Here is a 23,425-nt window from a genome sequence, read left to right as displayed (position 1 = left end):
TAAGCTAACATCTCTAAGAATGTTCAAGAAATATAACAAATGATATGCAATATGAAGGTGAGATAAATACACAATTCTTTTAATTTCGGGCTAGGTACACCAATCTCAGTTCAACTCCCCAAATGGAACAGTCACACTGAAGAGGATAGGGCCCTATGGCCTAGCAGGGCTTTAGGATTCATCCTCTGAGGATGATGCACACTTAGTCTGTCTCCCTTCCTTGGTCAGAAGGGGTTTCATAAAGTTAGTTGGAGCATAGGTTTTATTGTTGTTATCACATTTGCTGGTAATGTAAATATAAAATTATATCCTACATTCAACAAAGTATAAATAAAGAATAAAATAACCATAGAGTTACAACGGATCATGACATAACAGCGCTTGCAGGTAAATGTCGAAGGAAATACTTATCATAAAATGATACGAAAGCAGTTATTTTGTGAGGCCAGAGGATGCCGACTTATCTATTTACACCTGTTTTCGATTTCCGCTCTTTTTTTCTTTTATTTCAGCTACTCTTTGTGCAACAAGGCCAGCATTTCAAAATATGCATTAAGAAAAATTACTTTATCAAGTTGGTAAAGCTAATACTAAACAATAATTGAGATAAATATTCATTAAAAGCCTTGCAGAAGAGGATCGAAGCACTACTACAGCACCGGATGAGTCTGGCCTGACAGCATAAAAAGGTTCAAATTAACTTCCGCTCGCTCCCTCCCGCCCAGCGCCACCCGGAATTAAGGCTGCCACTGCCATTTATCTCCCGTTACAGAGTTCAGGCTGCTGAACTGCTTCCCGCGCTTAACACAAGGATTCATATAACCCCTTACTGTTCATACAATACTCGAGCATGAGATTAATGACGCCAATAATTCCCACATTTTTTGTTTTATGGTACGGGAAACAAATGTCGATTACAAATATATTCTTTGTAGCCTATTGTCACATAATTCGCCAGCACAGCAGAGGAAACTGGTTCTTCCTTTTTACCTACGTTGCTCATCACTCTGTATACCGCTTATTACGACCGGTATGGAGTTCAACCCAGACGAATGTCAGAACACCACCAATACACTCTCCACCCAGCTCGAGAGCCCCAGGCTTGCGTGCAGCTGCAAGACCTGTCAGTTCCTTGTTACGTCTAGGTAACCGCTTGTTACGCCACGGCTCCTCGTTCCAAGCCTCGGTAACGAAAGATGTGACGTCACCACCAGGGGTATAAATACTCATGACCTCGATCACCCCATCTGTCTCATCAGGTGCTCAGGAGAATCAACATTATTGCCTCCGCACGATTCTTCCCTCACGCTTCTTCGTGCGCAGGTTTTAGTGTTACGTAAATATTTTCAGTCTCAACCATATTTTTGTGTTAACGTAAGTTTCCATATGTATTTGTGTGATTATTATTTATCTTGTGTGATAACCAAGTGTGTCAAATCAGTATATAATTTATATACTGAATTGCATAATTTTCATATTATTTGTTCATTTTTATATTAGAGTAAATTGTCATCATTTTTTGCTTGAGTATACCTTCACTCTAGTGCAATTTTTCACACTGCAAAGGCCAATGCGGCATTTTTATATTTTTTATTTAATACAAAGTGCGTGCCACATACCATCTGCCCAGTATAGGTACACTAGTGAGTCACGTCACACCTATCAAATAAGAACACAAACGGAGGGGGATCTATTTGTGCAGTAGGTAGGACAGAGTTGCCAGAACCAGCGATCCAGAGACTAATAGGGGCGGAAGCCATAAATGTCCTACAGTGTACCAAGGCTGCACCCAACCAGTGAGCAGGGAAGGGAAGGGAAGTGACGTAGCTGTTGTCATGGTCTCTGACTATTGTGCTGAAAATGCTAATGTGAATTGAAAACAAACACTCGCACACATACATACAAAGCGTTATATGACAATCCTATCAATTAACACACTCTTCAAAGCATTATATGATAAAGAGTACTTGGAAGGCGGGAACACAACGAGTGTGGGCTCTCGTCTTGTAACTACACTTAGGTAATTACACACACACACACACTGAAGATTCAAGCTCTGGTACACAAATGCTGATTGACTGTCTAATAAAGCTGACAAACTCAAAGAATGGTTTGTAGATACAAAGCCTAACGTTATAGCCATAGTGGACACTAAATTAATTGATAGGATTACCACTGGAATATTCCCAAGGACATATCAGGTAACGACAATTTAAAGAGTCCCGAGGAGAGACGTGGCACAGCTGGTGAAAAGAAACTGGATTTTTGAAGAGATTCCTTGAAAAAGGAAAGTAACTGCAAGAATTACATTGTGGGAATCATTTCCGCGGAAGAACCAGAGGAGACCTTGGCAAGAATATTAAATTATGAAGCGTGCATAAATATCCTTGGTAGTACATTTGAGTTCGTTCTCGACTCAATCTGGAATCCCGGGTTCGAACAGAAATGGTTAAGCATTTTTCCTTTCAGCAAATACCTCTGTTCAATTAGCATTATACAGGTACCCAGGAGTTAGTCAACTATATTGTGGGAAGGTCAGTAGTTCGACCTTGGGGGAGGGACCTCAATACAAGCCTAATGTATATATATACAGGTTGCCTGTCCCTGACAAAATTATTATTAGACAGCCCACAAACTGAGATCAATGCTGCGAGTAATGGGAGACTGCCACCATGGCCAAATTTACTGGACAACAATGGACCAGAGAGGTCAAGACGCGACTTTAAGAGCAAAGATTGTGAAGCAATAGAACGGAACTTCCTGGTGCAACATGGCAGGGAAGAAACAAATTCTTAAAATTTGCAATAACAATGAAGGTATAGAAATAGGCAAAACGGGGGAAGAGGTAAGGTAAGGTAATTATCATGAGAAGGTGCTAATCCAGTACGACTATATAACACTCGGATGGGAGATGAGGGGCAAGGATCCGGTATAGGACGGAGGGAAGGAATGGTGCTCAACCACTTGGACAGTCGGAGATCGAACGCCGACCTGCAAGGAGCGAGATGGTCGCTTAACCGACCAATTCAAATGGCTGGAAAGTGTATGGCTAGTATAACGAAAAAAGAATTACCAGAAGGTCAGAGAATTCATGGAGGGAATAGCATGGGAAAGAGAACTGAGGAAAAACATTACAAGACGGAGAGAACTACAAAACGAGAACCTCAAAGAAGTTGAAGAAAGATTCATACAACCTCTGAGTGCAACCTGTCATCCGAAAATAATAACATTTATAGCCATTGTGGGTGAAATGCATAAAATATATACTTTTGCATCAACAAAGGTGACGATTTATATAATTAGTTTAGTAGAATCCGAGAAAGAAGAAAACAACCAAATTGAACTTTCCCCAAGTTTAGTATAGTACATGTATGTATTAAATTAGGCCTAAGTTTTCGAATGTTAGTCCTATGATTGGTCATTTAGGCCTAGGACAAGTTATATTAGGTTTCGATAAAATAAAACGTTGACTTTTTCTTACCACCCATAGAAGCTAGGTGGCCCATGGTTATGCATGGCGTGAGTCAAGACAACGAAACAACTAGCACCTAATAGTTGGAAATCACAATGTATTAAAAAAAACGAGAAACTGGTCCTCGCAAATTAAGAAAGCGGCGGAAGAACAATATGAGAATAACATATCATCCACGCTCAGCCTAAACTGCTCCATAGCCGGAAGAAGATGACTGTGAATGACCAGAGGATCAGGCTACAGAAAAGAAAAGTGACCACATGGAGCATGATAAGGAGAGTTTGTGACAAATTTAACAAAAGCGTCTAGGAAGTTTATAAGCTGAAACCTGATCTGTTACCAGAGCTAATACAATAAGATAACAAATCCATCATGAGAGAGAGGGACAGAAAGACTGCATATTCCTCGAGTGTCAGAAAGCATTTGATACTGTCAGAGACATGAGACAGCAAGAGAAGCAAGCTAGAGTATCGGGATAAACCTAACAATGGGAAACCACAGCAACTGAGAGAAAATAACAATAATCATGAACAGTTATGATGAGGCCGGAGTTAATGAACGTCTCTGCCAAGGTGAGGCCAATATATGACTGGCTCTGTGTGTGTATTCACCTAATTGTGCTTGCGGGGGTTAAGCTCAGGCTCTTTGGTCCCGCCTCTCAACCATCAATCAACAGGTGTACAGGTTCCTGAGCCTATTGGGCTCTATCATATCTACACTTGAAACTGTGTATGGAGTCAGCCTCCACCACATCACTTCCTAATGCATTCCATTTGTCAACCACTCTGACACTATAAAAGTTCTTTCTAATATCTCTGTGGCTCATTTGGGCACTCAGTTTCCACCTGTGTCCCCTAGTGCGTGTGCCCCTTGTGTTAAATAGCCTGTCTTTATCTACCCTATCAATTCCCTTGAGAATCTTGAATGTGGTGATTATGTCCCCCCCTAACTCTTTTGTGTGTGTGTGTGTGTGTGTTTACTGAGGAACAGGGACATTAGGTAACAAGAAACGTGCCCAACCATTTCTGTCCCACCCAGGATCCAAGACTGTGAGTAAAGAACGAAGCCAACTGTCCTACGAGAGCTGGGAATGTACTGGTTTGGTTACAGGGTGGTAGAATAGGTTTTCTGTCATTATCGAGGAAAATTATATAATACGTATTCTGTCTAGTGTTGCTGGATATTTATAGGAATCCTCATACTGCATAGTGTTTAATGCATGGCTTGTAACTCAGAGTGAGAGTGTGTGCTCACGTGAGGCGGCATTACAAATAAACACTCGAGGCATGATCAGGAATACGCGTATTAGTGCACGAGTTGAAGGATTGATAACTGCGTAAGTGTACATGAAACAATACAGACATCTGAAGAGAGTCCATGTGAAGGTACTCCTCTTTATATCCAATCACACACACTCATATATTTGTCTTATCAGTTAGCGTATTGCTATTGGGATGAGTGGTAACTTATACAACGGATGTACAACTCTGAGTGAGTGCGATATATGAGTACTTGAATGATTGTGAGTATAGCAAGTGAGCTATAGTGGGATCAACAACAACATATATCCCTCTCCTCCAGACACGGTATCTTCCTAAAGAATGCACGTATATCCCAATTCTCAAAATTATGAATTAACACCATCACATCCTGAAGAATATATTTGTATGTGCATTACAACCAGTTTCATTCTGTTCTCTGCGTATATACCCAAATACTGTACAAATATTTGTAAAATTTAATTTAATTAAAGCTGCATAGCATGGCACTGGTGGATATACCTTAACAGGATATCGATGGGTATATCATAACCTGATATTGATGGATTTTTACCTGAGTTTACTTGAAAGCCACTATCTCTCAAGTGGTCTGAACGGGGACACGAAGCTGGTGGCTTTTCAAAGGTCCCTCATTGTTCATGAGGATTTTTTTTTTATCTGGAGTTTGAATTTATGGCTTCGGCGGATAGTCGGTTCTATGGCGGATAGTCATTCATTCCATGGGTTCCATTGTCGGCTACCCCGCCCCCCTCCCCAAACCCTACTTGGGGGAGGGGGGCGGGATAGCCGACAACTATCCCCTCTCACTTCCCATCTCTCCCTCTCCAACTTTTACCCTCCCAAAATACACCTATCCTTTCATATCTCCTAATCTTCCCCTTTCCACCTTTCTCCATCAACACCCCCACTTACACCTCTCCACCCTCTTCCTTCTCTTTCTTCAAATATCCCCCCCTCTTTCTCTGTAATACTAAGTTCACGCTCTTCGTGAAGAAATCTTGGGACTCGGTGAACCACCTTTCATCTATTAGGTGTTGGGGGGAGGGGAGTCACTTTGGGCCAACCCCCGTCTTAATAGGATTTAATAGTACCGACTCCAACCAGCCTATTCCCGCTCCGTACCCAAGCCCATTTACCCTGCGAAGTTGGATGAGGCTAGCCCATAGCATCAGGCCTCCAACCTCATACTGATAGACAAGCATGGTATTTTAGGTTTAGCTACTAAAAACGAAATGTTCATGTAGCACGGGCTATAGTGTGCTCGTAAGGCTAGACAAGCAACCAAACACTCATATAAATAGATGGGTGAAAAAGCACTTCGCCTGTTTTTATCCTACTGTTTTTATCCTGTTTTATTTGTTTTATGTTGAGCTTGGAACCGTTACTACTTGTTTGTGTTACACCTTACCTCTTGAAGACTCGGTCCGGGTCAATATCCTCCAAACTGTTCAGTATCTTTAAAGTTTCGACGAGATCAGCCCTATCATGTCTGGTTTGCAGTATTGTTATTCCTGTGGCCCTTATCAGTTCCTGATATGAGAGTCGATTTACTTCTGAAATGATTTTTGTTACCCGGTGTTGAACTTTTTCCCAAAAAGGTATGTCTTTCTGGAGATGAGGTCTCCATGCTTGGTTACAATAATCTAAGTGTAATAATCCAAGCACCAGAGATTTATTACAATTGTGTAACTACTATATTTTCCTTAAAGTCAAAGGTACGCTTGATTATAATTAATCAAGCATCAAGATTAATAGATTAATATACCTTGGGTTTGGTATAAAGCTTCTTTTTACTGCAGCTTCCACTTGTGCAATATACAGGACTGATATGTGCATTGCCTTACTGGCGTAATATAGTCTAATTAATTATATGAAAGGTGAAAATCTATAATACTCACTCTATGAAATGAAGTAACTTGTGGTATAGAAAGTTGCCTCAAGGAATACTCCAGGATAAGCGTGCTTATACGGGTGCATGAGAAACGTGACCCTTACTGCTTAGCACAGCAAAGGCGAGACTCGCCTGCTACACCTAACCCCCATCACCTTGCTTTGCTCTTCTCTGCTCGACCCAAAATATTCAGCGAAGGTCTACCAACCTCTTCGATTATTAATCATTTCATTCATAGTTCACGACACAGATGCTCGTAGATTACGCTCTTTTCGAGTGCCTTATCAAAACAAACTGGGTGAGAGCGGGCCACAGTACTAAATCCGGTTCATATCACGCACGATATCATTATCTCATTAAACAGGAAACAGCATTGCTCGCCACAATCCCGCTCAGTACAGGCCGTCAGGGTAGACGGTGCACTAGTGTTCCAGCGGAGAGGAGCCTAAGGAACCACATTTAAGCCATTTTGAGAGGAGGGGAGAGTTAGTGAGGGTGGAGGGGAGAGTTAGTGAGGGAGGAGGGGAGAGTTCATTCATAACTGTGGTGTGGGTGTCGGCGCGGGAGGGTTGGCGCGCCTGCCCAGTGCTATCAAGATGGCTACTAGTGGCAAGGCTCGGAACGGACAGCCAAAAAATATTTCATCATTTATCTCACGGTTGCACGGTGCCTTCACAGATGCCATGGCTCCACCCAAGTTGGTAATAGAAAGACGAACTTTAGAAAAGACGTGGAAATTAATGGACAAAGTGGTAAAGCAGTGCCAGCAATCCAAAATGAACTTGAAAAACTCTCCTCCATTCATTCTCGACATTTTACCGGACACCTACCAACATCTTAGGCTTATCTACAATAAATATGAGAATAACCTTGCCGCTCTTAATAATAATGAGTATTTTAAGGTAAGCCAGAGTTCCTTGAGGGTCACCTTTGCCTGGGAAAGCAGGGCGGCGGGTCAGAGGTGGTGCGGCTACTCCAATGTTTATCATTGGCTTCACTTGAGAGAAAATATTCTTAAAAAGTGTTGAAAAGTGTCGTAGGTGGTGGTGTGTGTTGCTGCTAAGGCTGGTGTGTGGCTGGAAAGGGTTTCCACGCACTCTGCCTGTGTTCTGTAATGGTTTTCAGTCTCGTGACTGGTGAGTGCTTGGTGCACACAGTGGAAATTAAACTTGTGCCAGAGGTGGTGTGTGTTCAAGCATCCCTGAGCAGAGAATGTGATGCTCATCTCCTGAGGTCAGTCATACACTCTTAAGGGATACATATATTTTCGTGCAGAAGACGGTATGTATACAGATTTTTATTTTTATATTTTTTTGTTTCGCATACATCACATACTGTAGTTTGCTAGTTATTGTATGTCTGCGTGTATTCGATACGTTCACTGATCGTTAATGCTAGTGCCTAATGTTACGTTTATCAATGCGTTGGCAACACACTTGAATTTTAGGTTTATTTTTCAGGTTGATTTCTTAGTATTAGGTAAGGTTAGGCATTGATAGTTTCAGTACTACACAAAACTTTGGAGTTACCAGACTAATGAAACATGCTAGCTATGGACATTTCTCATATTTAACTAATTTCCCCCACCATTTTCTAGCCAATTAATAGCATAAAGATGCTGTTATGCATCTAATTAGTTAGGTGCACTGAAGGAGTATCAAAAAGTGCAGTTCCAATGGGACTTCTATCAAAATACTTATCATAATTATCTTATCAAAATAGCAGCAGGTGCTATGATAACTGATCAAGTGAACCTTTCATCAACCATTATGGTATGGTATTAATTCTTAACATTTGATGAACTTTCTAGTTGATTGTACAGTTATTGCAGTTAATTTTGTATGCATTATAAGGCTTATTGTCAAAATAGGCACTAAAAATATAATGCTTACTGTATTGAAAAACATTTGTCTTAAAAGCTATACCATGCCAAACTTAATCATTTGATTAGGTTAGATAGGGTTTGGGTAAAGTTACCAGTATCCAGCTCCCTAAAGCAAGTTATAAGGGGGTTTGAATTGGATTTATAAATGTAGATAATACCATTACAGAATCACTCATGATATGTTTAGCATGAAAAGTTTGTAGCCAATCTTATAAATTATCATCACAGTCATGCCTGTTTGTACAGTACTTACTGAAATATTAACCAAATTATGTAGTTGGCCAGATGTAAAGTGATGCTCGGTGTCTGGCCTCTCTGGCTCCGGTATTTGGGTGCTTATTAAACATTACTCTCATTTGTAAGCGAATTTACATATAGTACTGCTGTATACAGCAGTACTGTATAACCACATATTAGAACACATGTCTAGAACACATGTCTAAAGCAGTGGTCCACAACCATTTCCTTGATTGCATCCCTCCCAAGCCATTCTTGCATCCTCGATTAAGAATCATGATCTAAGGAAAACCTATTGTCTCTTATGAGGCAGCTATTTAGTCTGACCAAGCTCACTGTATGTATGTACAGTATATGTAATGTGTAAATCATGAAGAAACTGACATGTGATGAATAATAGAGTCTTGGATGTACAGCTGGGTTTGTTCTAGACTCACATTTAGGAATCCCGGGTTCGAATCCCAGATGGAGCAGAAATGGTTAGGCATATTTCCTTTCACCTAATGCCTCTGTTCATCTAGCATAAACAGGGACTGGAGAGTTAGTCAAATGTGGTAGAAAAAATTTGTAAAAGTTCTCTTTTTGAACATTTATATACATTTTATCATACCTACATAAATAAAAGGAATATATAAATTGGGTAGCACCACAGCAAGCCTGTTGGCCCATACTAGGTGGGTCCCATTTAAATCCACCCCCTTTCTCCCATATACCTGTGATTTACAAAGGTCTTTACAAAACCTATCCCATTTGTATTCGGCTTTGAATACAAATATTTCAACATTTTATGTCAAAATATATAGCAGTGTTCATATTTCCTTTGTTATCTTATCATTCATTTAAATACTTCAATCATATCCTTCCTTTCTTTTTGCCTTTTCTATAAAATGTAAATTAATATTTTTCATAGGGTAAAGTTGCTGGGCAAGATACACTTAACAAACTATTGATGTTAATGGTGGAGTAAATGAAATAGTTATATTAGCTTTATTGCAAAAGTTAAGGTATGAATAAAAAGACATTGTTCTATAAAATAACACTAGAATTGACACTGTACATGGAAACAGTTATGGAGATATTAACTAAAAACTGGCATTGGTCAAAGATAAGTTGTGGGCCAAGTGTCAGGATACCATGGTGCTGGTTTCCATACAAATGGATATTTTACCTGTTTCTCACATAGTTACAGCTTTATACAAATGTTGAGTATGCCAATAATATGGTATAATGATGATTATGCATAAAGGAGAGGAGAGAGATACCAAATAATATACACATGGAAAATACTGGAGGGGCCCAAATTACCCAAATCTACACAGTAAAATAACAACGTACTGGAGTGAACGATATGGAAGAAAATGCAGAATAGAACCAGTGAAGAGCAGAGATGCCATAGGCACAATCAGAGAACACTGTATAAACATCAGAGCTCCACGGCTGTTCAACATCCTCCCAGTGACTATAAAAAATGTTGCCGGAACAACCGTGGACATCTTCAAGAGAAAACTAGACTGTTTTCTAAAAAAAAGTGCCGGACCAACCGGGCTGTGGTGGGAATGTGGGCCTGCGGGCCGCTCCAAGCAACAGCCTGGTGGACCAAACTCTCACAAGTCATGCCTGGCCTCGGGGCGGGCTTGGGAGTAGAACAACTCCCAGAACCCCATCAAGCAGGTATCAACAAGAATTTAGTAAGCTGCAGGTACAGTATCATTAAACATCTTGTAATACCTGTATTTGTCTATACAGTACTATAATCTGGCATCAGGGCACCTGTAATCAAGAGTTATGTCATGTCTCATGCTACCAATGTTGTGGCTACCTTCTGGTCATGCCAAGGGTCAACGTTGTAACACGGGACCTTGTTTCGGCTCTCTCTAGTAGTTTACCCCGCCCGTAATTAAAACTTAAACTCCAAGACCCCAGAGTTAACTCTCAGCTGAGTCCCACGCCACGTGGTCTTAGACATTCGATTGTCTAAGATTCTACAGACCCGTGATGTCGACACCAGGCTTTCTAGCAAACTCGAGGATCTTCTGCCTGCCACCACCAAACCAAACAAAGCGACACAAACAAATTAATTATTCTGGGTTTGGGCCAATTAATCAATCATTAACCCTTTGAGCTTAATCCCCAGAGTACTTGGAAAATGGGGATGAATTTACGTTAAGTGTGGGAATTACTCAAACAAAACAAAGGGATATATTTGGGAGTTAAGATAGCATGACTTGCTTGCAGTATTCAGAATGATTCATTCCAATAACCCAGACTCGTAGAGACCACGGCCAGGACAATCAGTACATATCATTGATGGAGATACTCAAAAATACGGACGGGAAAATCTTAACAGAGTTTATTAATAAAAAACTAAGCAATGTAACATAATAAGAATCACTCCCTAATCTGAATCTAGAAAAAGAGGCAAACATGAACAGTCACTGTACAAACTCTTCAGCAAACTTTTACCTTTAATCTAAGACAACCAGCCGATGGTGTTCTGGTCTTGGGAGGCAAGATGGAGAACCTCTTCCGCTGCTGTTCCAAACCACACTATCTAACTTGTCCTCAGTTAAGGACTGACCTAGGCTAGTAAGTATTACTCTGCCAGGTTCATCAATTTACCAAGCAGGGTTTAACTTGAACAAACTAATCCTAATTACTGGCAAACCCCAGATGGTTGAATTATCATTTAACTGGTGGTAATTAAATTAGGCATCTTGGCAAAAGCTATATCCATTTACAATATTTACTAGAGATCTGAATTCTATAGATAGAGATTTTGTGAATTGAATAATATGGAGGGTTTTGGTGACCTCTGGACCCAGGGTGGTCAAGATTCTTATGCTTCCAAAACTAGTTCCCCTCCCTAATGATGTCACTGAAAGTGACTTACTCATTATTCCAAAAATTGAGAAATCTCTAGATACTTGAGCAGGTATATTACTGAATACAATATTAATGAAAACTTGAATTTCTCTAAATTACTGATTTTAACAAAAGGTGGAGTCTTGGAAGTAGAAGGGGGAACCTCTACTGGCGGTGACCTGACCTAGGTCGATGTTGCCACATCTGCCAGTCAGTTGATCTTAAACTAAGGAGATTTGATTTTTCACTCATACATGATGTTAGCTTAATTACATACTTGACAACAGGAGTTATTAATTAGTTTCTTTAATACCTGAATTACTCAAAGTGGTACTTTAAAATCAAAGGAGAGGTGGCGACCCTGTTTCTGCATGCCAGTTCTAATCCCTGGGGGGGGGGGTGACCTTCCCGCTCCAAAGTCAGGTAGACTACCCGCTTACTCCAACTTTCAAGACCACGCGATCCCCATGTCTATGACTGAGAATCTATACTGAATAATTTCTTACAACAAAACCTAGTTTGTTACAACCTCCCGCATAAGTAATTTAATAAACCTTGTTTTTTAATAACATGAAAAATTGAGGTTTAGTATCCAAACCCTCAGTTACTCAATCCATAAACCCATGCCCCTATCAAAAAGCTACCCTATCTAATAAAATGACAATCATCAGATTGTATAGCAAACATCATAAAATAAACATTACTAATTTCAGCAAAATCCAGACTGTCAGCTGACAGCCCAGCAACTGTCCAACACAACTGGAAACTTCATCCTACACCTGACTGATATAACTAAAAAAAATATCCCTAATCTGTCAGCAAAAGCTGGCTAGTAAAATTCCTTGGCTCTTCATTAGCCAACTACATGTGCCTCCTAGAGCAGGGCACAAAAAAAGTCAAACCCGAGACCAGGCTTGACTTGTGAGAGTTTGGTCTACCAAGCTGTTAGGAGTGCCCTGTTCTGAAACCATGTTGTCCAGGGTTATGTAGATGTTGTGATTCCATGTAATTTGTAATCTTTCTTCTTGGCACTTTCGCACTTTGGGCGAGTGAGCACCAGACCACCCCAAGGTGGGCCGGGCATTCCATGTGAGCGCGTGGTAATACAGAAAAGTGTATACTCTTTTGAATTTTGTCACCTCAATTCTCGTCCTACGTTTTTCATTTTGGTATCAATGTGTTCACAATAGAATTCCCTAGAGGAGTATATGCATATAAAGTCCAAAAGCCTGGCGTACCACTCGCACCAAACAGAGAAATTGGCTCGCGTTACCCATGAGCACGCAAGAGCATCTGTGTACTCTTTTCATTTTGGTCACCTCAATTCTCATCCTAGGTCTTTCAGTTTGGTATCAATGTGTTCACAATAGAATTCCCTACATGAGTATATGCATATAATGTCCAAAATCGCGGCATGCCCCACCCGCAGCCAATCCGAAAGCAGGCTATGCATTACCCGTGAGCGAATGCCCATTGGCCCACCCGCTACACCCCCATATCCCGCTCACAAATACTGTATCTAGTATTTTTCTGGTTGAAAACATAAATTTTCGTGTTATAGCGCTCATTTTGGTTTCAAATTGTTCCCAATAGAATGCTTTAAAGGGATATATGCGTATAAAGGCAAATGGAAGAACAACATTACCAATACGATAAGATAAAGTGCTCAGTATAAACACACAATATAAAATGTATAAAAAACAAATTTTTGTTCTTAAAATCCAATGATGTTTGTAGAGCATGACATGAGTTGAGCATTGGGTTTTATCCACTCCACCTGCTCCAGGAAAATGTTTTCTGAAGATTTTCAACCTATGCTTTATAGGTGGAGTGGATGGTGGGCAAGCATTACTGCTTATCCACTCAGTATTGTTTCTTGCGATGGTATTTGCTGTAGCATGGTGCTGCACAGTGGCACATCACACGACTTGCACTTATACCTGGGGTCCCTCCTTTTACTAGACATTTTGCACACATAACACCTCAGACACCTCTGTAGCTTTACTAGGGAATGGCACAAGTTCCTGTTCAGACGTTCTGGATTATCCATAATACAGGGTTTTTTCCTAGCAGAAGCACCACTACGGATATTCTGACTCGTCTCCTGAGTCAGATGATGGAGGTACAACTGGAGGTGAAGGGAATAGTGGCCGCCTCACACCTGATGGTCCTGGTGTTGCAACATTGTCGCCAAATGTTCACACATTTGGGACGCTATCTGTCCAATAGGAACAATAAAAGAAATTTAAAGTGCTTCTACACTAATACCAGAAGGCTGTTGAACAAATTTGATGCATTGTGTGCATATGTTGAGGCTGAGACCAGACATCATAGGTATAAATGAAACTTGGGGACGAGAGGACATTATTGAAGGGGAATTTCTCCTCCCAGGGTATCATCCACCATTTAGAAAGGACAGAACAACAAGAGCAGGTGGTGTTCTGCTTTATGTAAAGGAGGACATGAAGGCAACCACAAATGAGGAATTGAACACCATGGGTTCCTCTGAGTCTGTCTGGTGCAATATACTAGCTCAAGATGGTAACATACTGACAGTGGGAGTATGCTACTGGAGATTTTAACCATGAAACAATAGATTGGATAAATCTGACATCACAAGCAGAAAGAGATAAATTTCTCGACCTGGTACAGGACTCATTTCTCATAAAGCATGTGGTAGAGCCTACTCAAGGTAACAGCATTCTGGACCTTTTGCTAACATCACAAGAGGGCATGGTCAATCAAATTCAAGTAGGGGAAAAGCTCACCCCATCCTGTGATCACAATATTCTAAGATGGAATACAATTACAGAAACTTTAGTAAAGGTCCAGGATGATGACCTAGATTACCATCGAGGAAACTATCAGGGGTATGAGAGAGGAATTGCAAAACACCCCATGGAGGGAGCTGATAGGTGATCATGGCATGGAAATATCATGGGAAAATTTCAAAAAGGTCATTACTGAACTCATACAAAGTTATGTGCCAAACAGGAGAAAGAGAAGAAATGGAACAAGATGGATGACACAAGTAGTAAAAAGTGCATTAATAACTAAACGGAACCTCTGGAGATGGTATAAATCCACGATGAAAGTATAATTCTGTAGGACCCCTAAAAGATAAGACTAACCTTATTATATTAGATGATAAAAGGGCAGGAAACACTTTGAATGAATACTTTACCTCAGTGTTCACACTAGAAAGATTGAACGATATCCCATCACCCACACAAATGTTTGAAGGAGGTGAAGAGAATGAATTAAGGGATATACTCATTATTTGTGACACAATCTAGAAGAACATTGACAAACTAAAAGACTCAAAAGCCCCAGGTGTGGAGGGAGTTCAATCCAAAGTCGTAAAGGAAATGGCAATGCACTATGCTTGTCACTGAAACTCTTCATCAGAAAATCCTTGGACCAAGGGATAGTTCCCTGGATTGGAAATACGCAAATGTTACACCAATTTTCAAAAGAGGCAGAAAGAGCTCGGCAGAAAATTACCGTCCGATCAGCTCGACATCACACATCTGCAAGCTCATGGAGAGAATCCTAAGGGAAGGAATCATACATCTCGCAGAGAACAATCTTGTAAAATCAACGCAACATGGGTTTGTTAAAAATAGATCCTGCCTTACTAATCTGCTCACATTTCTGGAAACGGTAACTGGCTATTCAAACCAAGGTCATTCAGTAGATGTAGCTTACATGGACTTTGCTTAAGCTTTTGACAAGGTACCACATGAGACTGGCAAGGAAATTACAGGCACATGGAATAAATGGGAGAACACTGAAATGGATAAAACTGGTTAAAACACAGAAAACAAAGGGTCGTGCTAAATGGGAATGAATCTGACTGGGGAAATGTGCCTAGTGTGGTGTCACAGGGGGTCCATTTTGGGGCCAACCCTCTTTGTAATATACATCAATGACATTGATGAGAATATTACCAACTACATCATCAACTTTGCATATTACACTAAAATCTATGGTAAAGTGAGAAGTGAAGGTGATATTGAGACCTTACAAAGAGATCTATATGAACTTCACAAATAGTCAGATGACTGGCAAATGCTTTTTAATGTCGATAAATGTAAGATGTTGCATGTGAGCCACAACAGTTCCCGTCACGACAACCAAATTGACAGCACTACCTTACAACAGATAAAGAAAAGGAGCTTACAGTCAGAATCCATCATTCATTAAAGCTGCACAACAAGTGGGAGCGGCAGTAAAAAAGAAGCAAATCAAACCCTGGGAATAATCGAGCATACCTTTATCTTCAAGGAAAAAAGTAATTGTTCAATTGTAAAAGTCTCAGGTGCGCCCCCACCTGGATTATTGCATCCAGGCATGGAGACCTCATCTTCAAAAAGACATAGCTGCTCTGGAGAAGGTGCAACACTGGGCAGCAAAAATCATACCAGAGCATAGTCATCTCACATATCACGAATGGTTGAAGGTCACTGGGCTAACAGAACTGCAAACCAGGCATGATGGGTCAGATCTCATTGAAACCTTTAAAATACTGAACCATTTGGAGGATGTCGATCCGGTCAATTTCTTCAAGAGGTCAGATGTAACACGAACGAGGAGCAATGGGTTCAAGCTCAACAGACCACAATGTAGGACAGAAAATAGGTGATGCTTTTTCACCCTCAGGGTTGTAAGCGCTTGGAACTGCCTACCCGGCGAAGCCGTAAATGCCAAAACTCTGCTGGGTTTTAAAACCAGCAGAGTTTAAAATTCGGCTGGAAAAGATCATCAGTGCAAATGGGGGGACCTTTGACAAGCTACTGGCTTCCTGTCCTCATCGAGGCCACTAGTATTAGTAGTCCTCAGGTAAATTTAGGTAAATGCTCACAAAATGCACACCTTAAACGAGAAAGGAGAGAAGAGAGGTACAATACTAGTATCACATAATATTGTATATTCAGTACTGTATATGGAAGATGCTGGAAGGCCAGGTCCCAAATTTGCACAATAAAATAGAAACATACTGTTCTGGAGTGAATAATATGGTAAGAAATGCAGAATATACCCAGTAAGAGTAGAGTTGCCATAGATACAATTAAATAATACTGAATATCAGATGTCCATGGCTATTTAATACACTGGCCCCTAAGTTTACGAATTTAATCTGTTCCCTGAGATGGTTCGTAACCCGAAAATTTGCAACCCGAAAAGATTTTTCCCATAAGAAATAATGCAAAGTTAATTAATCCGTCCTACACTCGCAAAATACATCTCATTCCTAATGCACATAAATATTTAGTACAGTACTATAGTATGTATAAGTTATACAGTAGCTTACCCTTATTGATGACTCTTGCTGGCGTATGGAAGATGGTGAGGAAAGGGGGAGGGGAGAAGAGACGTTAGTGTTTGGAAGGAGTGCCCTTCCATTATAACAAAAGGCACTGATGACTTCTCTGGGGTACACTCTCTCGGTACGTTTTGCAAGCATACTACTAGGAACTGGTTGTGGCTCAGTGCTAGGTTGTCTTACTAAGAATCTGTCTAAAGACATTTATTTTCCTCTACATTTTAACACTTGTCTGTAGTGAGACATCACATTATCATTAATAAGGTCAATACAACGGCCTGCTATAACTATATCTGGATGAGTCTTTTCAGTAAAACACGTTTTCTTAATTAATGAGGAAGGGGCATTCTCTACTGCCTCCTACTTTTCAAAAGATTTGTTGCACTGCCTAGCAAGGTGAACAACTCATTTACCATTTTCATGTTTACGAATGATCTCTTGTTTTTCCTCTATGGTCATCCTCACAAGTGTTTTCTTAAGTTTAACCTTACCACTGACTTTCTTGGGACCCATGGCATGATGTAAAGTATAAAATAATTACTTTTGGGTTCAAAACCCCCAAAAGCCGAAAAACAATGAAATTGTTAAAGAATTTAAGCACGATCGTTACTAAGCGGGAGGCACTGGTAAACTGAAGCGCAGGCAACCGTGCCACCAGGAACCACATGCTAGGTTACGTATGAAAGAACTACATTACTAGAGGCAAAACTCATAACCCGATTCAAATTTTACGAAGAAATTGGGCTCGTAACCTGAAAAGTTCGTAAAAAGGGGCATTCGTAAGCTGAGGTGTCACTGAATCTTCTCAACAAACATAAGAAATCTTGTTGGAACAAAACTGGATGTGTTCGAGAAACAATGAGACTACAATGGGTTGTAGTGGATGTGCAAGCTTGCAGGCCACTCCAAGCATTCCAACGGTGCGGTGTCTCTGTTCTTTGCTTCTCGCCTAGTGTGCCATCAGGCCCTGGCTCTTAGGTTTTCATCCCTGTTTTGTCCATTGCTGTTTGCAGAGGTTGCTGTCACACAGTTTCTGCAGGCGGCTTCGTCTAGTTGTCGCCCTCTGTCGGATTTGTTGGTTCTCCGGGGTGGCTGTTCTTGGCTTTCTCGGAAGGGTCGTGCCAGGGCTCGGGGTTCCGCTGGTCGAGGTGGACCATTGGTGCCGGCTTCTGAGCCGACGTTGCCTTCAGAGCCAGCGTCGTCTGATCGCCGCCACGATTGCTCTGTTCGGTGGTTGGCTTCTCGTAAGGGGCGTCGGGCCATTCATGGTTTGCCCCATTGACAGGGCGATGGGGGTAGGCTCGCGCTTGTTCTCACGATTCGTGGCCATTTTTGGTTGTGTCATCTGGCCTGTGGTGGCTCCTCAACCTTCAGGGATGGGGGGGGGGGGAGGTTTGAGGCTGGTAGGACATGCTTCCCCTGCGCTTCGTCGGGTCATCTTGGAGTGGATGCGCTTGGGCATTATCGAAACGACCCCGTCCCCTGGGTGGGTTTCCCTCCTGTTTCCATTGCTGAAACGGGACTGTGCGGTGTCCCTAGACCACAAGTACATGTATTGGCACGTCCCTATTCCTCTGATGTTCCGAGACTGGCTAGGTATCGTGGTAGGGTGTCAGACTTACCACTTTCGTTGCCTTCATTTTGGCTTGAATCTGGCATCTCGCGTATTCAAGCATCTTACCTGATTCATGATGACCCGTCTGCATCTACTAGGGGTTCGGGTCCTGGCCTACCTCAACGACTGACTGGTGTGGGCTCCCAGTCAGTTCGCCTGTCTGCTGGCCAGGGGTGTGGTTCTTTCCTAGCTCGCCGGGTTCGGGTTCCTGGTGAACTGGTGGAAGTTCCATCTGGTTCTGTCCCAGGTCTGGACCTGACTGGATATTGTTTGGGACTCTCGGACCGCTTCCATGTCTCAGCCTCTGGAGGCGTTTCTGTAGCTGCGGTCCTGCCTTTAGCTGTTTCTGGGGAGGTCTTGGGTCACTTGGTAGTTGCTTGAGCAGTTGTGCAGGAGTTTGAACTTCGCCATGCTGGTCTACTCGCTGGGTCGGGCTTGGCCTCAGTGTCTGTTTTGGTTCCTTTGGGGACACCCCTTCCGCTTCTCTCGCGATCGCTGGATTCGTACTCTGGGAAGCCTTGCGTTGGTTGGTGCGTCGCCGGCTTCCTCTTCGGGGTTTTCGGGGTTTATCGGTTTTCAGTGCCTTGGCGCCTACCCGAACCCTCCCTCGATGTGTTCACGGACAAGTCATCTCTCGGCTGGGGCTTTGTGACCATTGCTCACCAGGTCAGCCAGGGGGTGTTTGGGTACGTCCTTCAGTCGGGCTCACATCACGATGCAGGAGTTTGCGGCAGTTTGGCTTTCACTTCGGAGGGTTTAGATTGTTTGGGGTTCGACCATCCGGGTCCATTCGGACTGTTCTCCAGTGGTTCATTGCCTGAACTGTGGGGGTTCTCTTCGATCCTTGCTTCTTTGGGGCTGGTTGCTTTGAGTGGCTCGTCTGCTGGCTTCTCAGGGTTTGGCTCTGTGTGGTTCATATCCAGGGAGTATCCAACGTCCTGGCGTATGGCCTGTCTCTGTTCATTCCTTTGTCCATGAAATGGACAGTTGACGCCGACTCTTTCCATTGGCTCTGCCAGATGTACTGACTCTCGAACGTGGACCACTTTGCGTCGGCGCGGTCTTGGCATCTCCCAATCGATGTGGCTCCCTTCCCCAACTGCGAGGCTGTCGCGGTGGATGCCTTTCAGCAGCACTGGTCAAGGTGGGGGTTACCTGTACATCTTCTCCCGGTCCAGCTGTTGCTTTAGGTTCTGGCTCGGTTGGAATCCTACCAAGGGAGAGTAGTCATCGTGGCCCTTTGATGGGCGGCCCAGCCTTGGTTCCAAGCGCTGCTTGCTCGGTGTGCGAACCCGGGACGTTTCCCACGGCTCCGTCTCTTCTAGCAGGTCAAACCAGTCGGGTTCGGCCTTTTCTGCTCTTCGTGTCTGGTCTTTTTGACGTGGATTTATTACCATTTGTATGGTGATCAGGTGGCTTCGGTGATAGTGTCCCACCTGAGAGCTTCGTCTTGGTTGCAGTATGAAGTTTCCTGGCATTCTTTCTGCCATTTTATCTCTCTTCGTAGGTTGTCTTCTATTTCAGATCGAGTTGTTTTGTCCTTTCTGTCTTGGCTTTTTCAGGACCGTCATTTGATGTCTAATACTATCGCCTCGTATTGTGCGGCTCTGGCGGAGCTGCTCCAGCTTGCGTTCGAGGTGGATGTCTTTTCTGCCCCATTCCATAAGTTTTCTCGTGCTTTGTTTTTCCTCTAGCCTGCTCATACGCCACCTGAGCTGCCCTGGTCCTTGGACAGAAGGCTCTCCTATCTTTCCTCTCCTCGATTTGTAGTGGCCCCTTCGGTTCAAGATTGTTTTTCCAAGGCTCCATTTCTAGTTTCTGTTGGTATTGGCCTCTGGGGGTCTGGTCGGGGAGCAGCATGCTCTCCTCTGGCACAGGGGTTTCTGCTCTTTCGGTCCTGGTAGTAGGTTTGTTCGGTTGCAGCCTTCTCCTTTTCTGGCGAAGAACGAGACGCCTGCTTTTCGGAGGGGTCCTAGGATCATTGATGCTTGGTTGGTCAGGCCGGGGGTGTATCATGTGTTGTGTCTGGTTGTGGCTCCTCGCTTTTATCTGCGCGCTTCGGCTTCGGTGCCTGGGGTTGCGCTTTGGGTTGATCCGGTTTTCCTCATTCCCTTTTCCAGGGCTTGGGTCTCCCAGGTTGTCCACAGGTTTATTAAGTCTAGCCAGCTTGCGGTCTATCCTCGTGCCCATGACAACCTCGTGCTGTGTTTGGCAACAAGTCTTGGGGTGATATTCAGGCGCGGGGATTTCAGAGGGTGAACAGGGTCCTGGCCGCCCCTTATTTGATTAACGTTCCTGCTCCTGGGCATTCCCGTGTTGCTTTGGGTCGCAGGTTGCAGCCAGTTGTCTCGACTTCGCGTTTAACAGTTTGTGGCGGCCACCTCCTGGGTAAGTCCCTCTTTTCCTTATCTTTGGTTATGTAGCTCCAGGGAGCCGAAGGGACTCCCCACAAAAAAACAATATTGTAATGAAACCCCATTTTCTGGGTGAGCCCCGGAAGCTCCCTGGCAACCCTCCCTCCTTCCCTTTGATCGTTTTTTTTTAGCTTTGTTTGATGCTTAGCTTCCGAACTGGAGTGCTGGGTAGCTGGAATGGGGAGGGCCGGTGCTCCCCCCCCTCCCCCTCTCAGGCAGGGCTGCGCGGATGAACGGCACGGCAGTGGAGTGACGTTTACTTGTTGCCTTTGGATTTTAGGGAGTTCTACCTCTCTTTGCTTTTTAGTAGTAAATTTCTTACCATGTGGGGTTTGTTTTGTTGTACCTACCTTTCTGGGTGTCTAATCCCGGTCGATGGCAGATAAGGAAAACCATCAACCACGGGGGGATTTTCCAGGGCCATTGCTCCCTGCAATTCTCCGAGGGGGCCAGGTTCTGGCTCATGGTCCACGGTAGGTTGGACTTCTTAAACAAAGGCCCTGGTCTAATATATCACACATTAGCCCGATAACTTCAGGGAGCCTCCGGGGCTCAACCTGAAAATGGCATTTCATTACCTTCAATGCTGGTTTTTTGTAAATTGAAACTACAGTATGTCAGCCTTTTTTCATATATCTGCCAAGATTTCTGTATAGGAGCTGGAACTTATCTTCATTGAACGTCATGTTATTTTTCGTGGGCAATTGAATGGCCTGATTTATATCAATTGTTATCTTTATTGTCTATGCTAATGATAATCCTAGTATCTTCTGCAAAGCCTAATATGGTACTATAGCAAGTGACTTTGGCCATGTCCAGTATGAGGATGATAACATTTACTGGAACAAGCACAGTACACTGCATATTGAGCTTTTCATAGTGGATGATCCAGATTTTACTTTGTTGACTATTACACTCTAGGTTCTGTTCCTTAGGAAATTTAAGATCCATCTTTCTACTTTGCCAGTACAATAAAAAAAATGATAACATCTGTTGAAAGTTTTTGCAAAATCTGTATATTACATCAGCATTTTGCTTGTCTTCCTTAGCAGTAGGCCATGTCATAGTACAAATAAACATTTGGGGAATGTGTGTGTATGACCAACATTTTTTACATTTAACACTTTCGCTCACCCCGCGTGCCACCCCTCGACAGAGCGATATGGGCCCCAGCATGTCACGGAAGCGCGCGTTAATTCCGAAAAGTGTATACTCTCTTCAACTTTGTCACCTCAATTCTCCTTCTACGAGATTAAATTTGGTATCATTGTGTTCACAATAAAATTCTCTACAGCACTAAATGCATATAAACTCCAAAAGCCCGGCTAATTACCCGCAGCAAACAGAGAAAGTGCGAACGAGTTACCCGGGAGCTCGCAAACGGGATAAAATGTTTTCACTATTTTCACTCTGGTCACCTCAATTTTTGTCCTAGGTCTTTCATTTTGGTCTCAATGGGTTCGTAATAAAATTCTCCAGAGGAACATTAGCATATAAAAAAAAAACTGGTTACGCTCCAACAGCTGACGAGTTGAAGATGGGCCACGCGTTAGCCGTGAGTGAGCGCTCAGAGGCCTTCCTGCTACACTCCCAATTCCCACCCTTTTCAAGCCTTTCTTTCGCAATTTTCTTCCTGGAAGGGCCTTGTTCATGATTACTATCCATCGTGGAGTAAGTGTAGATAGTTTCTAAAGCCGCAGTAAGAAATATAGCCACGGAAAATAGCCGAAATGTTCACACGTTTGAGATGCGAGGGGAGGCGATATTGGTCACAACAGTGGAGCAAAGACAATGGGCCCACGGCGTGTGCCAAGCCGCCTGAGGGCCACGAGGCTCAACAAAGAAAATGGGAAGACATCGGCGCACATTTTAAAACCAGTCCCCAAAAAATCGGATAAAAACCTGATTTTTGGCGAATTTTTAAAGTGGATGACGCAATGCTGCGTCATCTCCGGCATTACCGCCAGTAAACGGATGACGCAATGCTGCGTCATCCCCGAGCGAAAGTGTTAAGTGCATGTTCCTTATGAGAATCATAAGGAAAATTATTTTTTGATTGTCAAAATAAAAATGTTTAAAAGGAATACTTTTTTGTCTCCTGGAGGGAAATGGAGTACAGTATCACTAAATTTTATGCTGAAAGAATGGAAGACAATTATTAAGTGTACGTAATGCTAGATCTGTGTAATATGTAATATGACTCCAACATCACAGTTTATTACCATAATGCACCCTTCTTTGTGTGTATCCTATGTTATTGTACAGTTTAAGGATCATATATGAAAGAACAATATAAATTCAATATTACCCCTTAAATTTGGCCCCCCCCCAAAAAAAAAATCACAAGAAGTATCCAACATAATCATGGTGACTTGAACATCGTGATTTTGATTCCAATTGCATTTCTCTCTAGAAACCTTTCATGTTTAAGTAGTGTGACGGG

At 42.6% G+C, this 23,425-nt stretch overlaps 1 protein-coding gene across 3 annotated transcripts in view; it reads left to right on the top strand.

Moving 5' to 3' along the window:
• Positions 1-7,020: 7,020 nt before the first annotated feature.
• Positions 7,021-23,425, top strand: part of Cbl (E3 ubiquitin-protein ligase CBL) — an 89,203-nt gene continuing 72,798 nt past the window's right edge. Inside the window, exon 1 of one of the 3 annotated variants that reach the window (XM_045736164.2) lies at positions 7,021-7,545. In XM_045736164.2, coding sequence (XP_045592120.1) covers positions 7,240-7,545 — 306 coding nt within the window. In that variant the 5' untranslated portion in view covers positions 7,021-7,239. Of the gene's footprint in view, positions 7,546-7,572; positions 7,925-23,425 lie in introns of those variants that run through there. The other 2 variants (XM_045736166.2, XM_045736165.2) reach the window with 2 other exon arrangements.

Source organism: Procambarus clarkii, chromosome 6 (assembly GCF_040958095.1).
Source record: "Procambarus clarkii isolate CNS0578487 chromosome 6, FALCON_Pclarkii_2.0, whole genome shotgun sequence".
Lineage (NCBI taxonomy): Eukaryota > Metazoa > Arthropoda > Malacostraca > Decapoda > Cambaridae > Procambarus > Procambarus clarkii.
Note: the sequence above shows the minus strand (reverse complement) of the source record. Positions and strands in the feature narration are given on the sequence as shown.